The sequence below is a fragment of the Vitis vinifera genome, chromosome 12 (assembly GCF_030704535.1).
Source record: "Vitis vinifera cultivar Pinot Noir 40024 chromosome 12, ASM3070453v1".
NCBI classification, from domain to species: domain Eukaryota; kingdom Viridiplantae; phylum Streptophyta; class Magnoliopsida; order Vitales; family Vitaceae; genus Vitis; species Vitis vinifera.
Genome location: NC_081816.1, coordinates 7,116,331 through 7,136,767, shown reverse-complemented (window position 1 = coordinate 7,136,767; position 20,437 = coordinate 7,116,331). Strand labels below are relative to the sequence as shown.

Genomic DNA, 20,437 nt, shown 5'->3' with positions numbered 1-20,437 from the left:
TAAAAACAATTACCCAACAATCTAATTTTATTTAACTCAAAAGGGTCGTGTCTATTTAATGTTAGTACAAATCAAGAATTGGCCAATGCATTGGTGCATTAATGTATGAGACAAGAAATTTTCAAGGTAGAATTCAATGAATGAGACAAGAAATTTTCAAGGTAGAATTCAAGTTCCGATTGCCTACTTTTCTAGTTTTCCAAACAGCTTGCCAAAGACAAAAGTGCAGATTTTTTGGCAGCAATCAAATCCAATATGAGAACGTTATTGGTAACAAATATAAATTTCTTAAGGTAACAATTTGAATTTCTTAATCAATATCGTCATTTGCAAATTAAATGCCTTCCCTTCTTGGACATGAAAGGCATCATGATCGAGGATTTCTGTCTCCAATTGTGATGTAAAATTGAAAAAAAAAAGTAAAAAAAAAAAAAAAAAGGACGGTTTTAATTTAAGATTTGTAGAACATGGGCCTTACACTATTTAATTTTATGATTTCAAATTTCAATGACATTAAACTATATTAGTACATGTATAATTTTGATATAATATTTATGATTAAAAAGTAGATTAAGAGAGAGCCCCAATAGGAATTCAAATCATCCTTTTAATTTTAATTATGATTAGAAAATTTTATTAGAAAAACTTCTGAGTTTAATATGTAAAAAAATTACAATTTTACTTTCAATTAAAACATTTTATAACTTTTGGGACTTGTATATATTTAATAATACTTTTCTCTTCAATTATATATGCCAAGCTAAAAGCCGAAAACCTATTTGAATTCCATAAAAACCCAATTTTGAATCATATAACTCAATTAACCCAATTAATCTGATCAATTAAAATAAGGTTAAATTAAGTTTGAATTAACTATCCTGGATTAAAGGTTACAATGAGTTCAACCTAAGCATAAACAATTAAATTGCAACCATAATTTTTGCTACTACTCTAGGTTGCCACTTCTAAAGTTCACCAACATTTTGGTGAGATGTCGGTAACACTCATCTCTAAAAATTACCATTGTTACTAGATCTTTAATCCTAATCTCATTGTTTGGTCAAGATAAGATTTATTTCTTTGTTCTTTAATCTTTATTCTTTTCATTTTTCTACCATAGAAAATGAGAGATTATTTAAGGTTGCAACTTAAGATTGGTTTAAAAATCTAAAATTAGCTTATGAGCTTGAATTGAGGCTTCACCAATGCTAACTCAACTTAAAACCCAACCTTACACATAAATATAATATAATCTAAACACAACATTAAAAATATAAGATTGGGTTAAGAAATATCAACTCAATTTAAAGTTAGGTTATGGGTTGGACTTATTAAGACTTAACCTATCCTACATACACACAACTTAATTTGAACCTAACCTTAAAAAAAATATAAGATTGGGTTAAGAAATCTCAACCCGGTCTAAAGTTAGGTTATGAATCCAAGTTGAGACTTAACTAATCCTAACTTAACTTAAAACATGCACACATGTTCATATTTATAAACAAACACACATATTTATATTTATAAACAAACGCATTTGTATTTATAAACATACATATATACACATTTATATTTATTAAAACCTACACACATAAGTCACACACATATTTACATACACATATATTTAATAGGTTGGGTTAAGAAATTTTATATCTTAACTCGATTTAAACTTAGGTTATGAGCTTAAGTTGAAACTTCACTAATCCTAACTCAATTTGAAAAAACTTTACATAGACGCACACAAAATCTCAATTCAATCTAAAGTTAGGTAATTATGAGCTTAAATTGAAATTAACTTCACTAATATTCCTTGTTAGAAAAAATAGACAAATTCAATCTAAGGTAATCACCCTAGAGGGGGGTGAATAGGGTGATGGTCTCTTTTTGCAAATTTAAATAGTATGAATGCAAAAGACAATTATATGCAAATATATAATAAAATAATATAAAAACAATTGCATATAAAGTAAAATAGTAGAGAAGAGAGAATACAAATACAAGAATTTTATAGTAGTTCGGCGCAACCTGACCTACATCCACTCTCCTCAAGCTTCAATCATAATCTTGAGGTTCCACTAATTTAAGACTTCCAAACCAAGTTTTCAAGCAATACAATTAGATTATGGTTTCAATCCACCCTCTTGGACTTTTGACTCCAAGTACTCTTTACAAACCTAAAGAGATACCTCACTCTTGAATAACCCCTCAAATGATACCCCACATTTGAGAATCCTTAAATGATATCTCACACTTAAGATTTTTCATATCAAATATTTACAAATGAAGATAATAAAGGATCTCACAAAATCTTAGTACAAAACTTTAAGGCTAAAAATGATACAAAAAAACTATGATTGAATGGTGCACTAATGATATACAAGTTTTAGAACAATAGTGCACTCAAAAAATACTCTCTAAAGGCTCAAATATATTCAAGAAAAGTTTAGGAGTGTTAAGTTCTTGAAACAATGAAGATTGGAGTATTTTTATAGAAGAAAAATGTCAAACTAATCATTTGGGGTTCAATCGATCGAGTTGGGAGTCAATCAATTGACTAGCCATTAGCATCTAATGCTTAGTAGGTGACCATTAGACCTTGATCGGTTGAGGTGGGGGTTGACCGGTTGAGGTTCAACCTTGATTGGTTGAACAATCGTTCTGGAAAAGAGAAAATGTTTTTTTTGCACCCATCAACCGGTTGAGCCGAGGGTCAACCGATTGAGTTAGAGATCGATCGATTCCTCATCCAGTTCAACCAATTGAGCCGTTTTTGGCTCAACAACCATTTTTTCCAACTTAAAACCTTTAAAATAAGTTTGGAAAACATTTGACACAAGGTTTTAGTTGAAAAGATGAAATCATCCAATTTTAAAAGATTTAAAATGAAATTTTTTTTTTGATGATTTTGGTGCATAAGTAAATAATGCAATGCATGAAAATCTTAGTACACCAATAACTTTACAAAGAGATCTTATGAAACTTGGGTCTTAAAAAAACACTTCTCTTTGAAGTCATCTTCTTCTTAATGATTTTTCTTTGACTTGATTTGTCTTTATGATTACCACTTTGGAAATCATCTTGTCTAATCACACTTGAAATATAATAATTAGTTCTAAACTTTGTTTTGTTATCATCAAAACCGAGATTAACCAAACTTTGGTTTTACAATCTACCCATTTTTTATGATGACAAAACCAAGGTTGCTTAAAAGTTCCCCCTCAACATATGTTCCTTTGAATTTAGAAAACATTCAAGTTTAGAAACTTCAAGAGTATATTAAGGGTGCTCAAAATGATATAATCAAATATAAATAACATAAAAAGCAATTTAGCGATTAACAAGATATTATTTTTAAATATGATAAAAGCAATTATGATCAATAAAGTGCATTGCATCAATATGGATATGTTTATCAAGTTAGCAACCTACCATTACTTCTTCAACTTTTTCTCATCAACAAAAAGTCTCAATAAAGCATATAAGGGGAATCACATGATATCAAAAGTTAAAAATAATCAATAAGCATAATATAATTTTTCATGAAAATGAATCTCCCCTTTTTTCATTTGAAAACATTTTTCAAATAAAAGATTGTTCAACCTTAGAGCATTCCCAATTTAAAACATGATTTGGAAAAGATATTTGAGAAAACATATGCATTTAAAAATATACATAACATGCATTGAATAACACTTTTAAAGCATATAAGCATATGATCATTCAATTTTACCTAGGTATATTAAAAAAAAATATATTTTTAATCCAAACCTTGGTTTAACAATTATAGCAGTTTTATCAATGTGATACCAAATGTTATATTATTAACAAAAATTATGCCAAGTGTTAGCAAAATGATAAAATGATATTGCAAATTAAGCTTTACAAGGGATACCATTACCAATATTATCAATATATTCTTTCCAATGTATGCATATCGTTCTTCTTGCATGGATCCCTACAAAACAAATCAAGTAACCTTTGGTACCCATGTCTTTTTGGGTCATAGAGGGTTAGTATTTTCTCCTTTTGGAATCCAAAATAATTTAGAGTTTTGAAGAACATGAGGGGATTTTCTTAAGAGACAAATATCACTAATGTTATGGGCTTGACTTATTAAGACTTAACTAATCTTACATGCACACAACTTAATGAACCTAACCTTAAAAAAATATAAGATTGGGTTAAGAAATCTCAACCCGGTGTAAAGTTAGGTTATGAATCCAAGTTCAAGCTTCACTAATCCTAACTTAACTTGAAACACGCACATATGTTCATATTTATAAACAAACACACATATTTATATTTATAAACACACACATTTGTATTTATAAACATACACATATACACATTTATATTTATTAAAACCTACACACATAAGTCACACACATATTTACATACACATATATTTAATAGGTTGGGTTAAGAAATTTTATATCTTAACTCGATTTAAACTTAGGTTATGAGCTTAAGTTGAAGCTTCACTAATTCTAACTCAATTTGAAACAACTTTACATAGACGCACACAAATCTCAATTCAATCTAAAGTTAGGTAATTATGAGTTTAAATTGAAATTATCTTCAGTAATATTCCTAAATCAACTTGAAACCCACACTCACACAAAATCTCAACTTGATCGAAACTTAGCCTTTGAGCTTGAAATTGAGACTTCACCAATTCTAATTCAACTTAAAACAACCTTATATAGGCACACACAAAATCTCAACTCGATATGAAGTTAGGCTATGGACTTGAATTGAGACTTTACCCTTCTTAACTAAAATTGAAACCCATACACTCATCCACACATACAAAATCTCAACTTGATAATCTTGTTATGTAAAAGAACACACATACAGACATGCATACACACAAAATCTCAACTTGATAATCTTGCTTTTGCGAAAGGACACACATACACACATGAAATCTCAAGTTGATGATCTTGATACTTAGAAGGAGACCCTAAATCGTGATCTCTCATTTTACCCTCTCATGCTTTCTCACATCTCATCTAACTTAACATATTAACTTCCATCTCATAACTTTGAGTTGACTAATAATATTTATAGAGTACCACTAAAAATTTTCATTATTCAATAAAAATATATATTTTACAAAGAAGTATCAATATACATATATATATATATATATATATATATATATATACACAATATTCATTACTAGAAGAGATGTTATGAAATTTGAGACATTTTTCAACAAATCTAAAGTTAAATTATTGGCTTAAACTTCACCAACCCTAAGTTAAAACTCACATATGCATACATAATTAATGCTTGTCACACGACTAACCAACCAAAGTTGCAAATATTATAGTTTTTTCCTTTTCTTTTCCTCAATTTTATCACCAAATAGCTAAAGGATTCTAAAAGAAATTAAAATTTAAGGATTTTAGCCCCTTTCCTTTCTAAGTGGATTAATTTTGTGTATTTAAAAACATTTTTTTGATGGGCAATTTGAATCTTCACTTGCATAACACAAATTTGACTCAAATTGACCTATTTAATAATTATACTCATTAAATTGGCTTATAATCAAAACATATTTGACTCACATTTAACACATTTAAAATTTAACCTTGAATAATCATAAACATATCATTTTAAAAGGTTAATCATATTAATTTAAATAAGATCTAATTTGACTTAATTATTAATGGGTCATACGTTACCCTGTTTAAAAAATTAGTTCACATTTAGGTTCATACATTTAACTTGATTATTATTCATATGGTATTTGGGTTGATGTGATACCCATTTAATAAGTAGGTTGTATTTAGGTTCATAATTGGATTATTATTAGTATCATATTGGAATTGATGTATTTAATCAAGTGTATAGCTTTTGACAAGACATGAACACAACGAACCAACACAAATTGCCACATCGGTTAAAACCCAAGTGAAGATTTAAACTAAATCAAACCAAAACCCAAATCAAACTTAAACCCATTCAAGATAAAACTTCTTTGAACCATCGAATTGACGACTTAGAGAAAAGGAACTAGAAAATAGAATAGAAAATGTACTCCTACCATTCTTTTAATTCAATAAAATTTCAATTTGATTACAATTTTTTTTTTCAAGAGAAATGTGTATGTACAATGAAAAACAATTTTCTTACCTTATTCTATGTATTTATATACAATTCAAAATTTACCTAAACATTCTCTATGTTTTTAATCATTTCTCAAAACACTTTATAAAAACCATCTAAAAACACCTCAAATTTATTCTCAAAAACATTATATTTTGATAACAATCTTTCAAATAAGGATTTTAGTAAAAAATTTGTCCACCATATTTTTTCAGTTCGAAAACAATTTTCTATTTTAAACAATAAAAAAAAAGTATTTTAAGATCTATTTCCAAACAAACCCTTAGATGCTTTGTCCCTCCTTACTTTACACCATCGAGCCATGGATTTGGTCCGGGCAGAGGAAGAAATCATATGCAATATGTTTAAGCCCAACTACACAACCAAACCCATACTTAGTTCCGACCTCAGAAAATTCAGGCCCAGTCCAATTACTTCTCAGCCGAAATGAACTTCGGCCCAGGCCAAAAGCTGGTCCGAACGCTCCAGAAATATCCGAAATGTCTTACCGGAGAGAACCAACTCAATGGCGTCTTCACCAGCAACGACGCTCAGTAGGGTTTATCTCCAATCCAACGAGTAATAGCCAAGCGACGTTGTCTTGATGTCTCTTGCCCACTTTTTCCTCTCAGCCCTCAGATCCCCAATTTCGGATTACCCATAGCTTCGCTTTCGCTGCCGTCACGCCGACGCAGTCCACCTTGCTGCTTGGAGCCTTGGACAACGCTGTCGCGCCGGATTTTTTAGGACAACCGATGACCGCCGACTCCAATCCCTGCCGCCGTCGCTAATCGCTGGTGCTGTTAGGCTTCTGGGTGTTTTGGTTTTTTGCTTTGTGGCCTTCTGCAAGGAATTTAGTCAGGCTTTGGGGTGAGTATGATCATTGGTTAATTTTTTTTTACTTGTTATTAACCATCATGTGTATCATTCAAAGCTGCATTTCAAACCCAGCTAGATTTTTAAGTGCTTTTCTTCTTCCTATTTTTTTTTTTTTGTTTTTTTTGTTGAAGTGTTTGGTTCCCGGGAAAGAGCAGTAGGAAGGGAAAGGAATGCTTTGAAATGGACTTCTTTTTTCAAGCTTTTTGAAGCATTTCCTTATCTTTCCCGTTGACCAGGCAGAGGAACTTAGGGTTTGAAGGGTGTTTTTAGTGTATATGTTTTTTCCATTTTTGTTTTCAGAGGATTTTAAATTTGGCTTCTTTCTGGTATTGTATAAATTATAATGCAGGATTTTTACGCACTTCAAACTGTGGGCTCTTTAGTTTTTTTTTTTTTTTTTCTAGAAAATTGGTTGATGTATTGATATGGGGAAAAATAATGAAGACCTAAAGAGTTCAGTCTCTTTGCTTACTTATTGAAACTATGGTCAGAATCTGTGTTAGAATGTAGTGGGGATGTTTTTATTATTTAGAACATTATTAAGCATAGCGATTTGGAAAAGATTTTATAATTGGCAGCAATAGTGAAATTAGGAGTTGCTATCTCTGAAAATTTCTTAGGTTTGATCATGGACGTGTCTGAAAAAGCTGAAAAAAGAGAAGAGATGATATCGATATTGCAGTAGAATTTATTATTTTTAATTTATTAGGATTATTTTTAATTTTAATATTATACAAGCGTCTGTTTGGATATGCATCCTGTGTTTTTTTTTTTTTTTATTCAGAAAATAGTAGGAACATTTTTATAACATACAAGAATTTTTAGAGGCTTACATCTAAAAGGTAATGATTTTAAATTTTATTTAAAAAATTGAGATAACAAAAAATTTTTACTTCCTCAAATTTAAAAATTTTCTAAAATGATTTTTAAAGACAAAGTAAATCTATATTTGTTGTACGAGAACTTCTATCTTTTATATAGAATTTATTAGGACTTTATGTTTTTTAAAATAAAAAATAAGAAAGGTATCCAAACGGGCACTAAGTTATAAATTTATGGTAGCATCAATTCGATTGTAGTTCAATTACTGGTTCAATGATTGAACAGTGGAAAAATAACTTTTTTGGTTCTGAAAATAACAAAATCCAAAATTGCTAGTTCTTTTCTTTATCTACATTTAACAGCTTAGCTTAATGCCATTGCACGAAAATCACTTCGAGATTGTCTTCCAAAACAACATCGTAATTATCGTTTCAATCGATCCCTGGTCTTTTCTCCTCCCTTCCTCTCTTGCTAATGCTAATTCTGCTTTCTCTTCGCTGCTGATTGTAGCATTGATATTTGCCTTTATGCTTTTGAAGGTACTGTTTGGTTGGCATTCCTAGAAAATGTTTTTCTTGGTTTTGAAAGGAAAAACAAATGAAAGAAAAAGGAGAATAAATCTTTGGATTTCTTTGTGTTTATCATTTTTAAATTGTGTTTATGTTGTGCTTGGTTGTAAAGAATGAAAAAGAACCCCAGCTAAGCTAAATAGTTAAATTAGGATCAGTTGAGTGGTTTTCTTTTTTCTTTTTCATTTTCTTACATTTTCTCACAACAACATAGACATGCTGCATGTCTAACCATCTTGATTCAGAGAATTTATTCTTTGATCACTGGATTTATTTTTCCTTAATGTATTCTATAAAGAAAAGTTCATTGCTTCCCTAGATATCATCAATGCCAAGACATTCATCGGACCGGTCAGCTTCTCCAGTGAGGGGACGAGAGTCTCCACACAAAAGGAGTCAATCTCGGAAAGAAAGATCTCCCGGCCGACGCAGAAGCTCCCAGAGATCAAAATCGCCTGCTAAAAATAGTTCTTCTCACCGGACAAGGTCACCAGACCGAGAGAAACGGTCCAGCCGTGCTAGGTCTCCTAGGCATGCTGAGTCAAATTCTCCACTGCCACGCTCTCCTTCCCCGCGCACTAAACGATTGAAACGAGCCCAGGCTGAGCGAGAAGTTGAGAAAGTAACTGAGAAGGAATATGAGAAGAATGGTAGTAAGGACAGAGAACGGGCTAGGCACAGGGAAAAGAGTTCAGAAAGAGAAGTTCCTAGGGAGAAAGCTGAGAGGAGGTCAGAGAAGGACAATGCTAGTGGGGAATTTTCCAGATCAAGGCGTGAGCGAGAGCGGTCTGTTTCTCCAACAATTCATCATCATCGGGGCAGACACAGTTCGCACTCACCTCCTAGAGATGCAAAGAATGGGTATGATGAGGTGTGTGTCATTTCTTACTTTTTTTTGTTTTTTTTTTTTCAAATCATTGAAAGAATTCGTGATTTTTTTAATCATCTATTGTGCAATTACCGTATAGATAAAAAAAGGTCCTGAAAAGCACACATTGCAGGTTGCAGTCTCAAATCCCTTTTCTTATCAGAAATGAAATTATACTAGTTAAATGTGGATTACAAGGAGTTGAAAGATATTATGCCCTTTAATGAAGCCCCAAAAATCCTAATGTAGTTGCTACTCTTAATTGGGTACCTTATACATAGAATCATATGACTTGTAAATCCAATTTAAAGATGTTTCACCAGAGGTAAGATTCCATAATTTTTCCTAATAGAGTTCATGCTTTTTGAAGAACATTGAAAATCCTTTTTGGCTTACCAGAACAATGGATGAATTACCCTCTCCTAGAATATGGCATCAGCCCATTCCCAGCTTTATTTGGACTCTCCAACATGCTTACACTTTGCTTTGCTTGATTGTTCCACACATAAGTGTTAGAGGAATTATGCTTAATTGGATAAATGTGATCCTAGAGATGCTGCCATTCCTGAACTGCCCTCTGATGAGATGAGGAAAACAAATCTCTTGTCCTTCATGCCAAAAGAACCAGATAAAAGCCCATATCCATATGGCATACCTTTAAGTCACTTTACCACAACCTGCTCAAGAACCTTGAAAATGGAGTGTCGCAGGAAAAGATTTGTGGGGAGGAGCAGCCCAACTCAAACTTATTATTCCTACTTGTGCTTAATCAGGTAAGTATTAGAATATGAATGAACACAAATACATGGAGATAAGGTGGCTGGCCTTAAGACAATCCAAAAGACACATGATTTCATTGGTCATGGGAAAAATGTAATGCGAAGGTCAACCTTGAGAACAAGGAATGTGAACTTGGTCAACAAGTGAACTATGAACTCTATACAGTTTTCATGAAGTGGAGGATCTTTAAATAGAAGGAATGATCCTCCCAACAAAGGTCCTGCCAAAAAAAATTTCCCCCTATTATCCTTTAAATTTGTTAATCTTTTATTGTTCCTTTTCCTTTTTGATCCTCTTTTAATTGCTAGATGTAGTCTGCATTTTTCTCATGGTCTGCATTCATAATTTAGAATGAAATTCATCACTTCATCATTGTCAAGTGCTTGTTTTTTCTCCACGTAGTTGCCCATCAATAATTCTTTTTTCTCTGTAGTTGATCAAGTGATTAATGTTATGATCTTGACTAATCAAATGCTCTTGTGCTGAAATTACCTATGAAAAAAAAAAAGTACTCTTGTGCTGAAATCAAATCCACTTACCCAATTCTTTTTTCAGGGTACGAACTCAAGAGGAGCCAAACAACAGCGGTGAGTTGCCTGTTGATGTATTTTTTTTCACTTAACGTCTGATTAGTTGTATTGCATGGATGTGTGAAGCTTTTTCTTCCTTTGAACATCAAGATGCTTGACTGGAGCTTAAACTAGCTAGCAAAATTCAAAACATTAATTAGATCTGTTCTAGAAAGTAGCAAGTTAGCACCTTCATTGGTTCATCATTCTCTGTATCAAGAAAAGTAAACATTTTGCCTCTTCTCTGTAATTTCAGTGACCAATTTTTAATAATAAGTCCATAATAATGAACAGTATCTCATACTAATTATTTTCAATTTTGCCACACTGATCTTGTTTTCTGGTTCCACCAGAAGACATTTAGCCTATCCTCTGAAATGTTATTGGAATATTTCCCAAATCATTCATCTTCAGAGTCTCAACTCTATTGTTAATTGATTTCTTTTATTTCAAATATTTTGATAGATTATGCTAATTTTTATGAATTATTAAAAAATCCCAATAGCAGGGTATGTTCATTATCTTGTTTATACTTTAGTTTTCCTTGACTTACAAAATCTCTGTTCAAACGGCAGCAATATCATTACAGTAGGAATTGTGATGATTTGTTATCTCCTTGTGCAGGGATGATGACTCAATAGCAAAGATGAATGCTGCAGAGGAGGCCATAGAAGAAAAACAAAAGGTAATGATTTGACTTGGTTCTGCTGCTTTGAAGTGTATCGATCATCTGCTGCATTCACATAACCTGGAAATAAAATCAAAGGCAATGAGTAGGCATATTTCTTAGACACGTAACCGAGCATTTTCATTATTTTAAAGTAAGGCTGTTTGCTGCAGTCTTTCTTTTTTGTTGCCTAACATGTGTGTTATTATTTGCAGCAAAAACCTTCTTTTGAGCTGTCTGGAAAGCTTGCCTCAGAAACCAATCGTGTTAGAGGTGAGGCCCAAAATTCTGACGAAAAAATTTCACACTTTCTTTTCTGTGGGGTACTTAAAGGGCTCTTTATTTATTTATTTATTAAGAATGTATTTCTTTGGAACCAATCCTAGAATCCCATCATCCCCACCCAAACCATTTGCTAATTGAGTCAGGCTCCAGGGCCCATTAAATGGGGCCCTACTAATATGAGGAAAAAGAAGATTTGACAGAAGGTCATCACAATGTTCCAAGTGGTAGGATATGCACCTTTTTACTTCAATGCTTTGTGCTGGTCTGTTGTGAGCTTTGGTAATTTGAGATTAGCTCCCGGTATTCTCTTTCATTTATTTCCTTTACTCTTTCTCTCTTCTCTCTCCTCTCTCCTCTCTCCTCTCTCCCTCCTTGTAGAATATATTGTTCTGTGTCATGTTTAATTCATTCTTTGCTTGGCACACCTCTTCTTTTTTTTTTTTTTTTTCCTTTTTTTTTCTTTTTTTGTGATAGGCAATAAAAGAGAATGTATTAATAGTGCCTTAAAAACCACAACAAAGTACACACAAGGTATATAATATATGTCAAAAGGCAAAACAAGGAAAGAGAAAACAAAAAACAACCTCCTTCTCCTTACTTCAAACATAACCAATCTACAAAGCCTATATACAACTTAACCCATTCCAAGAAACTGGCTATAGAAGCATATTTAATAGTTTGATTCAGCTTCTCATTATCCTTAACTGACCTCCTGTTTCTCTCCTTCCAAAGAGTCCACAATAGACATGAGGGGGCTGCCTCCAAGATTTCTTCCTTTTTCCCCCTACAAAATAACTGTGCCAACTTAGAAGGTTCTCTCTAACCATGGAGTGCCTCACCCATGTCACACCAAACACAAGTATAGATGCAACAAAATACTTGCTTTGGCACAGTGAATAAGTAAATGATCAAACTGATTCTTCTTGTTTGCAAAAGTAGCACCTATTTGGCATTATCCATCCCCTCTTCCTATTTATGTATGTGAAGATTGCTGCAACATACTATACAATTATATTTCTATTCCTTCTTGCAAACTTTATGGATGGCTTCTTTCACACACTTCCTCCTGTATATATGTGAAGAATGGCGCAACATGCTATACAATGATTGTTATAGTTGTTTTTCTCCTTTATTTCTTTCATTTCTTTTTCATAGTTTGTGTCTGCATTTTGGATGGAGGTTTGGTGTTTGGCACATCTCCTCCTATTTCTGTATGTAAAGAGTGGTGCAGCATGCTATATGATTGTTGTTCTAGTTGCCTTTTCTCCTTTTGGTGGGGGTGGGGGTGGGTTTACATGTAAGATCAACCTCCAAATGCACGGTCACACAACACATCAAGTGTGCTGAAGCACCACATGGTCCACACCCACACCAGAGATCCAGTCCAAATCATGATGCTCAATGTAGTTTCAATTACTTCTCTCTCAGGATTTAGCCTTCTTCCACACCATGAAGGGTCTTACCATATGTTGATTTCCAGTGAGAGCTGTTTCATAGAGAATTTGCTTACCATTATAATGGCACATATGTCTGTTGACTCAGTTTCTGAAACCTTTATGCAGTTTTGGCAGGTGTGAGCTTCATTCTAAAAACTAATGTTGTGTTTGGCAGAGTTTTCCACAATGGAAGGTCCTTTTAGGGAAAGTTTTAATGAGAATTCCAAGAAAGGCATCTAGCAGAGAAACAGTGTTACTTGAATCTTAAAAGTCAGCTCTGTTTTCCATTTTGTTTTCACATCTTAACAGTAAACTTGGGCACTGTATTCCTTACAGGGTAAAAATACCCTGGAGGACCTTCCATCCTAGACGGTTTTTATCGCTTCCTTACCCTCAGTCTCGTTTACAACTTCTAAATGATTAGATCCTTCAGGATTCAAATATATATAAGTGGAGATGGATATACTGCTTTATTAATCTCAAAAATGATTTCCCAGGTTGTGCAAGGATATCCAAGTTCTTAACTGGAAAATGTATTTCCAGGTAGACAAATAAAATCTAAATGATTGAAGGTTGTCAAGGATATGATAAACAATTGATTTACATGCTAATGTTCAATTAAAAAATTAATCTGCTTCCTCCTACTTACTAAAATCCATCCCATCTGTGGCCATCACTGCCTGGCACTCCATAAATGTAAACATGAAGGTGGAAGGATACCACTACAATGTTTGGATTTTAATTATCCTATGTCCTGTTCTATACAGGTAGAACTTAATCATGCTTGCACTCTCAGTATTAAAATTTGATCCAACTAATTTGTTTTGCAGTTGAGAAATGGTCCTATGGTCGTTGAGATTGTACTGTTCGACTTTGTTAATCAGAAGTTTCTTCATGTCAGGTATCACCTTGTTGTTCACTGAACCTCCTGAAGCTCGAAAACCAGATATAAGATGGCGACTCTATGTTTTTAAGGCTGGTGAAGTTCTCAATGGTTAGTTTAATGGCACTTATGTTTTCATTTCATCTACTCATAACTCTATTCTCAGTGTTATTTCTCGGTTATGTCTAGATTCATTTTTCATTCACTTCCATCTTCAGATTTTCACACATTGTACTATAGATGGTGTTCTTTTATTTTTTGCTTTTTAAAAATTTATTCCATATGATATGATATATGATGCTCTAATGAAAACTGGAATGCATCAATGGCAAAGTACTAAAATTTTTATAGTTACATGATCATTAGGTATTCAGAGTCTTACAAGGCTCATGTAAATTATTGTAATTGCTTTTGGGATGCTTATATACATCTTTATCATTGGAAAGATGAGAGAGAGAAATTGTGTTAAAGACACCTTTGCCTTCTCAGTCAGATGAGTATTCTTTGCATGAGAACTCGTCAGTCAAACATAGCTAGGGATGCCAAAGTTACAAAGTAGTGGTTGTTCTGACTGTTTGGTTGGATATCTTGTTTACTGGATTCCTTAGCACTCTAGTCCTACACATAGCTTATTCTTGGTAGGTTGATCCTTAAATGGAGTATAAAAGTTGCTGCACACCAGTTACAAACAATCTGAACTGTGTAATACGACAGCATTTTCCTTTTAGATAAAAGTAACAAAATAGATCACTTATGAAAAAATGGCCTCATTTTGTGCAACTGTTTTAACATTTTCCTATGTAGATCCCTGAAATAGGACCCATTCATTTACAAGTGCTGATCCTCTGTTTTGATCACCATATGTATTGGATTTACCTTGTAAGACGTGAACAAGCATAAATGAAGGGCTGTTTAGTTTGTGGGATATGTTGCTTGCAATTTTTGGGGTGCAATGGGTTTTTCCTTCCTCAGTTAAAAATCTTTTATTGGGCTGTGGAAAGCTGGGAAGTTTGATAAGCAGCAAAAAGGTGGTTTGGTGATTGGCTTCAATTGGTTTGTTATGGTATATTTGCCTGTTCTTATGTAAATTTTCAATTCTGTGTAGCATGTGATATCTTGATTTGGGTCATTTTCATGTTCTTGTTGCTTTATCACTTTGATTTTCTGAGCAAATATTCTGATGAACAGAGCCCCTTTACATACATCGCCAGAGCTGTTATCTTTTTGGGAGAGAGAGAAGGGTGGCAGATGTTCCCACAGACCACCCTTCCTGCAGCAAGCAACATGCTGTTGTTCAGTTCCGGTAGAACATATTTTGATTTGATTTTATTGTTTTTCCAACTTTTTATTTTATTTTATTTGTTTGTTTACTCTTGATTAGGCAAATTGAAAAAGAGCAACCTGATGGCATGTTATCAAAACAAGTCCGGTAAGCTAAGATCCTTGGACTAATTTAAAAAGGAATGCCTTTTTGCTGTCAACTTCTTTAACAAAGTGCTTCTCAAGTCTAATTGTTTTGAATTTCTGCTGCTTTAGGCCTTACTTGATGGATCTGGGAAGTACAAATGGAACTTTCATTAATGTAAGCTTGTCATTAAACTCCATCTTACCAATCGTGTGAATTTGTATGCACATGAGTGTGTGGTTTTTGTGGATATGAAAAATTGACCATGTCTGAAGCCAGTTCTCATTTCATTTTTTCCTTTAACATTTTCTCTTTGTGCTTTCAGGATAGTCGCATTGAACCTCAGCGCTACTATGAACTATTTGAAAAGGACACTATTAAATTTGGTAACAGTAGGTATGCCATGAGTAAAGATATATTCTTTGATTGCTGTGATCTGTTATACTATTCATTCCATTATCCCTGCTTTGGCATGTAAACTTTGTCGATCCTGTGCTGACATATTTCAGTTTTGTTTTTCTCTCCTTGATTGGAAATTTTAACTGCAATTGTGGTATACATCATGACAAGTAAATAAGGTTTTTCTTTCTTTTCCTGGGGAAGAGAGGAATTGCTGGTCTTGAGGGGAGGATAGCTTTCATGAAGTTGGAAATGAAAATACAAAATACTGTGGACATGCCCTCTGGCTTCCTTTTCTATCACATTGGAAGGTTGGCGGACTAGTCTGAGGATAGAAAATGAGCAATGGTTGAAGTTATGGCATACCTTATCTTGTTTGTCTGTTTTTGCCTTTCTATGGACAAACTCAATTCATGTAGATAATTGCATGTATCAGCTATAAAATATGCTCATAGTTGTCAAGAATATGCAACATTCTTGCTATTGTACTCATAGCCATATTAGGGAGAGATCTAACAACCTCTTCAGGGTTTTTAAACTATCTTTCTCCTTGGTATATACAGACAATTGCCTAGCACATGAACGAAAATAGAGATTTATTACAGAAGATTCTCTTGGCTGCTTGGCATATGTTTTACCCAAAAACAAAAGCATGAAAACAACCGGTCAATAAAAATTTGTTTCCATAGGCAAACTGGGTGACTTCCTATGCTTTTTTCTCAGCTATGTTAGTTTGCAAATGCAGATTCTTTGTAATATAAAAGGGTGAATCTCATTTTCATCCTAGGAGAGAATGCATGCTCTCCATTTTGCATCAATTTTGTCTTTACCACTTTGTAATCTTGCCAAAATGATTATTTTTCTCAAAGCTGTCCTTTACCTTGACCATACCTCTCTAATGCACATAATTACTAAATATTAGCAAATGAACTTTCACTCCTCCAGAGTGTGAAGCTGTAGGAAGGGTTAATGAGCAAATTGCCCTTAGCCGGAAGCATGATGCTCAAAAGAACTCCCTGTTGGGCAAATGGGTTGATTTGTTGATATTTGTTGGCCATAAATGTAGTTTCTATGGATTTGTTTCTTTGTGGCAACTGTGGTGATAATCTGTTATCATGTGCATTCTTATGATACCATTTGAAAACCTGATGCACTCAACTTAGCCTTTCCACTTGTTGTAGTTGCCATTGCATGCTTTATAACTTTTCCCATCTTCAGATTATAGTTCTGACCTTCATACCCCATTTCTTTTGATGAATTGGCAGCCGTGAGTATGTAATCCTACATGAGAACTCAACGGATTGAGGGTAATGCTATGGCGTGTGCTAGATGGTAAGGTGGTGTGCTTGCAGAAGAATTCAAGACTATGGTTGTGGCCAGACAATTTCCCTGGTGAATATCGTGCCCATCTTTCACCTGGTTGCTAATGATATATTTCTTGTATTTGATGTGAGTGAAGCTGAGAGGGTTTTCCATAATGCTGCATGTTTTAGGAAGGTGAAAACCATTTTTGTCAATTATTTTGGTTTCCTAGTTTCTCAACTTTGGCACCAGGGAGTCTGGTGGATGGATTATATCATGCTGACTAATGAATCACCTAAAATCTAAAAGAAAAATCATTAGTGGGATGCTGATTTCTCATCCCCTTTCATTTTCTTCACCTGATTAGATTTTCATATCATGGGAGGATCTAGGATTTTTTTTTTTTTTTCTAATTTGTTTTTATTTCATTGTCATCACACTGATCCATTGACCATTGTTGTGAACTCCTTTCTCATTTGTCAGAACTTATTTCACCCTTTTCACTACCTGGATGTGCAGAAGTATATGTTTAGTGTTATTGTACAAGAACTTATTTCACCTTTTTTACCAGTGATTTCTTTCTATTTGGAAATCATCTCTTTTGTTTCATATGACCATTGCCATTGCATTTTGGGAAATTTTTGAAGTCTGAGCAGGTTGGGTACCTTAGGACATTAGCCTTCCAGATTTATATCCTCAATTTCTTTGATTGCCGATGTGCCAATGTTTACAGTTTAGGCTCCCGGATCACAATTGTTTCACAGCGGGAACCACTCTTTGATGTGGCATGTGTTTGATTCCATGAAAATACTAAAGAAAGAAAAAAGAGAAAAAATAATTTCAAATATTTGATAGAAAATGTGAGAGAGAATATAGAGAAGAAGTAAATAAAAAATAAAAAAGATTTAAAATTAATAAATTATTTTTTTCTTTTTATTCAAAATTATTTTATTTATTTTTAGCATATAAAAATAATTTATTGTTTTTTGCTATCTTTGATTTTCAAAAATTTGAGAAAAAATATATATAATAAGTTAATGAAAATGCAGGACAAAAAGTAGAATTTATTGGAAAAATATTTCACTTATCTTAACTCATAAAAAGATGAAGCAATTCTAAAATGTATAATTTTTTTAATTAATTTTAATTATATTCATTTTTCATATTTTATATAGTAAAATTAAATATTTAAAAATTATTTTTTCTTTGTATTTTTAGGACTAAGGATGTTTAGGAAATTATATTAATGACTTAAAGTGATTTAATAATTTAAGTTATTAAATATATTAAATATGTTTGATAAAATAATTTAGTATTTATAATATTAAGTTAAAATAATTAATTTATTTTTTTACTCACATCTAATAAGGATGTACTTAACCATCATGATTTCATATTTATAACTCTTTTTTATAACTAAAATTATATAGTTATGTTATATATCTAAAATACTTTAAGCATAAAAGTTTAATAAATAAATTTATTATTTAAGATTAATAAAAATAAATATTAACTAAATTTAATAATAATAAACATTAATTATAACTACAAGGATAAATATGTTAATTTGATAATATAAGATAAATTTTAAATTAATTTTATCAAATAATCTTAATACTTAAAAGTAAAAAATAAGTTTTAAGTTAAAGTTTTTTAAGTATGATTTAATTTAAAATCAATTTAAGTAATTAAATAATAAATATTAAGTCTTATTGGAGACCCACAACAAATTTTTTTATGACTTTTTCTTTTTACTTATATTTTCTCTCAAAATTTTGAAGGATTAAACATGGATTTTCTTTTCCTCACACTTTTCCATCAAAATTTTGAGTAAACAAACATGGCCTTACCCTGATGGGAAACGAAAATATGGAACACAAACTCAAAGGTAAATGATTACCAAAGAGCTTAGTTTGAATGAGTCCAATCACTGACAAGGGTTTCCTCAATACAATGAGACTCTGAATGGGAAAATCATAACAATCAAGTTGAGTGAAAGCAGAGGATTACAAAGTTTGAGTCAGTGGCAAGCCTTTAAGCCCTCTTTTTCCTAGAGGCTAGTCCTTTGGCAGAGGTGGGAGTAGACCTGGCGGAGGAGCGTGAGAGCAGACCGCGTAAAATGGCCAAGACAGCAAGCCCCAAGAAAGGGTAGTACACCATCAGCAGCGTTTCCGATGCCCTGCCCGATGTCACCAATTCTCCTATTATAGCTGCCTGCAAATCCAAACCTCCACTTCAACTCCAAAATCATGAAGAATTTGTTTCGAAAATTGCTTTTTTAAAAACCAATTTTTTGAAAACATTCATTTTCCAAACAAAAACACAAGATATAAGATTTTGTTAAGATATCCGAAATCAAAAACCTACGAGAAATAATAATAAATAAATAAAATTAAGATAGGAAGAGGAAATACCATGGAACCGAGAACAGAGGCTCCGTAGATCAAGCAGGTGGTGGGGAACCAGGCAGCTCCGGCGACAACGGCGTAAAGGTTGAGGAGAGAGAGGGGCCACTGGAATAAAAGCTCCAGCCAGATGACCCCCACGTAGAATCCAGGCTTCTCGGCCACCATGTAGTCTCCGTACTCAACGCTGTACCAGTCTTTGAGGTCCACCAGCGATTTGGGGAAGAAGGTTTCAGGTAGACACGACTGGGCGTCGAAGAGCGGCGCCAACACCGCGGTCAAAAGGAAGAAGACGAACAGAAATGCGTCAGCGAGCTTCGTCACGACTCCCATTTTTCTTTCTTCTTCTTCTTCTTCTTCTGGTTTGATAGAGGAAGGGGATCTGAGAAATGTCGCTGTTTTTGTTGGATGGTTTGGATTTTAAACACAACCTTCTCAACAATTAAATAATTGTAAAATTAATGTCTTTGATTTTTGGGTGTCTACTTTTAGAAGTCATAGGCGACATTCTCAAGGGTTTTGTATATTACCAAAAAGGTCTTCGGTGGTGGTTGTTTTTTCTTTATTTTTAAATAAATTTTGAATGTTTATGGTGTTAAGTATTAAAATATTTGTTTTTATAATATCTTATTTTATTAAGCATTAAAAAATTTAAAAAAAAAATTAACAGATTATTTTTTCTATTTACAAAAAAATATAATATCAGCTAAATTACCATACATGTTTTGTTTTTAAATTCCTTGGCAATATGTTTTTTTTTTCACTTAATTTTCCGTCCATTTATGTTTATGTCAGTTTTATTGTTATTATTATTATTATTTTGATAAGGAGTGTTTAATTTTCTTTAAAAATTATCAAATTAGTTTTTAAATTTCATTTGGAGTATCATTTTTTTATATATAGAAAAATATGAAAACTTTGATCCCATAAAGTTTCTAATTTTATAAAAAGAAAAATGTTTCTTTCTTTGGATTTACAAGGACTCATTTTTTCCTTATTTGATTTGTTCATAGTATTGATTGTTCTTAGGAGTAGGAGGTGAGCTAGTATC

At 32.7% G+C, this 20,437-nt stretch overlaps 2 protein-coding genes across 4 annotated transcripts; one reads left to right on the top strand and one right to left on the bottom strand.

Moving 5' to 3' along the window:
• Nucleotides 1-6,588: 6,588 nt before the first annotated feature.
• LOC100267032 (FHA domain-containing protein DDL) lies at nucleotides 6,589-17,339 on the top strand. Of its 3 annotated transcripts, none has more exons than XM_059741181.1 (11): nucleotides 6,590-6,987; nucleotides 8,707-9,258; nucleotides 10,591-10,622; nucleotides 11,229-11,289; nucleotides 11,487-11,544; nucleotides 13,894-13,986; nucleotides 15,064-15,178; nucleotides 15,257-15,304; nucleotides 15,412-15,457; nucleotides 15,606-15,672; nucleotides 16,945-17,339. In XM_059741181.1, exons 2-11 carry the CDS (start codon nucleotides 8,716-8,718, stop codon nucleotides 16,956-16,958), a joined length of 1,077 nt encoding a protein of 358 aa, XP_059597164.1. In that variant the 5' UTR covers nucleotides 6,590-6,987; nucleotides 8,707-8,715; the 3' UTR covers nucleotides 16,959-17,339. The 3 variants fall into 3 exon arrangements, with proteins under 3 accessions (XP_059597163.1, XP_059597164.1, XP_019079357.1); XM_019223812.2 differs by having other exon boundaries at nucleotides 6,591-6,987; nucleotides 15,606-15,676; XM_059741180.1 differs by having other exon boundaries at nucleotides 6,589-6,987; nucleotides 15,606-17,339.
• Nucleotides 17,340-18,851: 1,512 nt separating this feature from the next.
• LOC100258497 (uncharacterized) lies at nucleotides 18,852-19,865 on the bottom strand. The gene is made up of 2 exons (XM_002279711.4): nucleotides 19,396-19,865; nucleotides 18,852-19,195 (listed from the first exon to the last, which is right to left on the bottom strand). The coding sequence occupies exons 1-2, from the start codon at nucleotides 19,717-19,719 to the stop codon at nucleotides 19,016-19,018; spliced, it is 504 nt and encodes a 167-aa protein (XP_002279747.1). The 5' UTR covers nucleotides 19,720-19,865; the 3' UTR covers nucleotides 18,852-19,015.
• Nucleotides 19,866-20,437: the final 572 nt, after the last annotated feature.

Excerpts from the sequence above, each read along its gene's own strand:
- LOC100267032 (XM_059741180.1), top strand. The coding sequence starts at position 8,716 with ATGCCAAGACATTCATCGGACCGGTCAGCTTCTCCAGTGAGGGGACGA. Across the intron at positions 11,545-13,893 it reads AGAAACCAATCGTGTTAGAG|GTATCACCTTGTTGTTCACT; the intron begins GTGAGGCCCAAA and ends TCTTCATGTCAG. Across the intron at positions 15,179-15,256 it reads CATGCTGTTGTTCAGTTCCG|GCAAATTGAAAAAGAGCAAC; the intron begins GTAGAACATATT and ends ACTCTTGATTAG.
- LOC100258497 (XM_002279711.4), bottom strand. The coding sequence starts at position 19,719 with ATGGGAGTCGTGACGAAGCTCGCTGACGCATTTCTGTTCGTCTTCTTC. Across the intron at positions 19,196-19,395 it reads CCTCTGTTCTCGGTTCCATG|GCAGCTATAATAGGAGAATT; the intron begins GTATTTCCTCTT and ends TTGGATTTGCAG.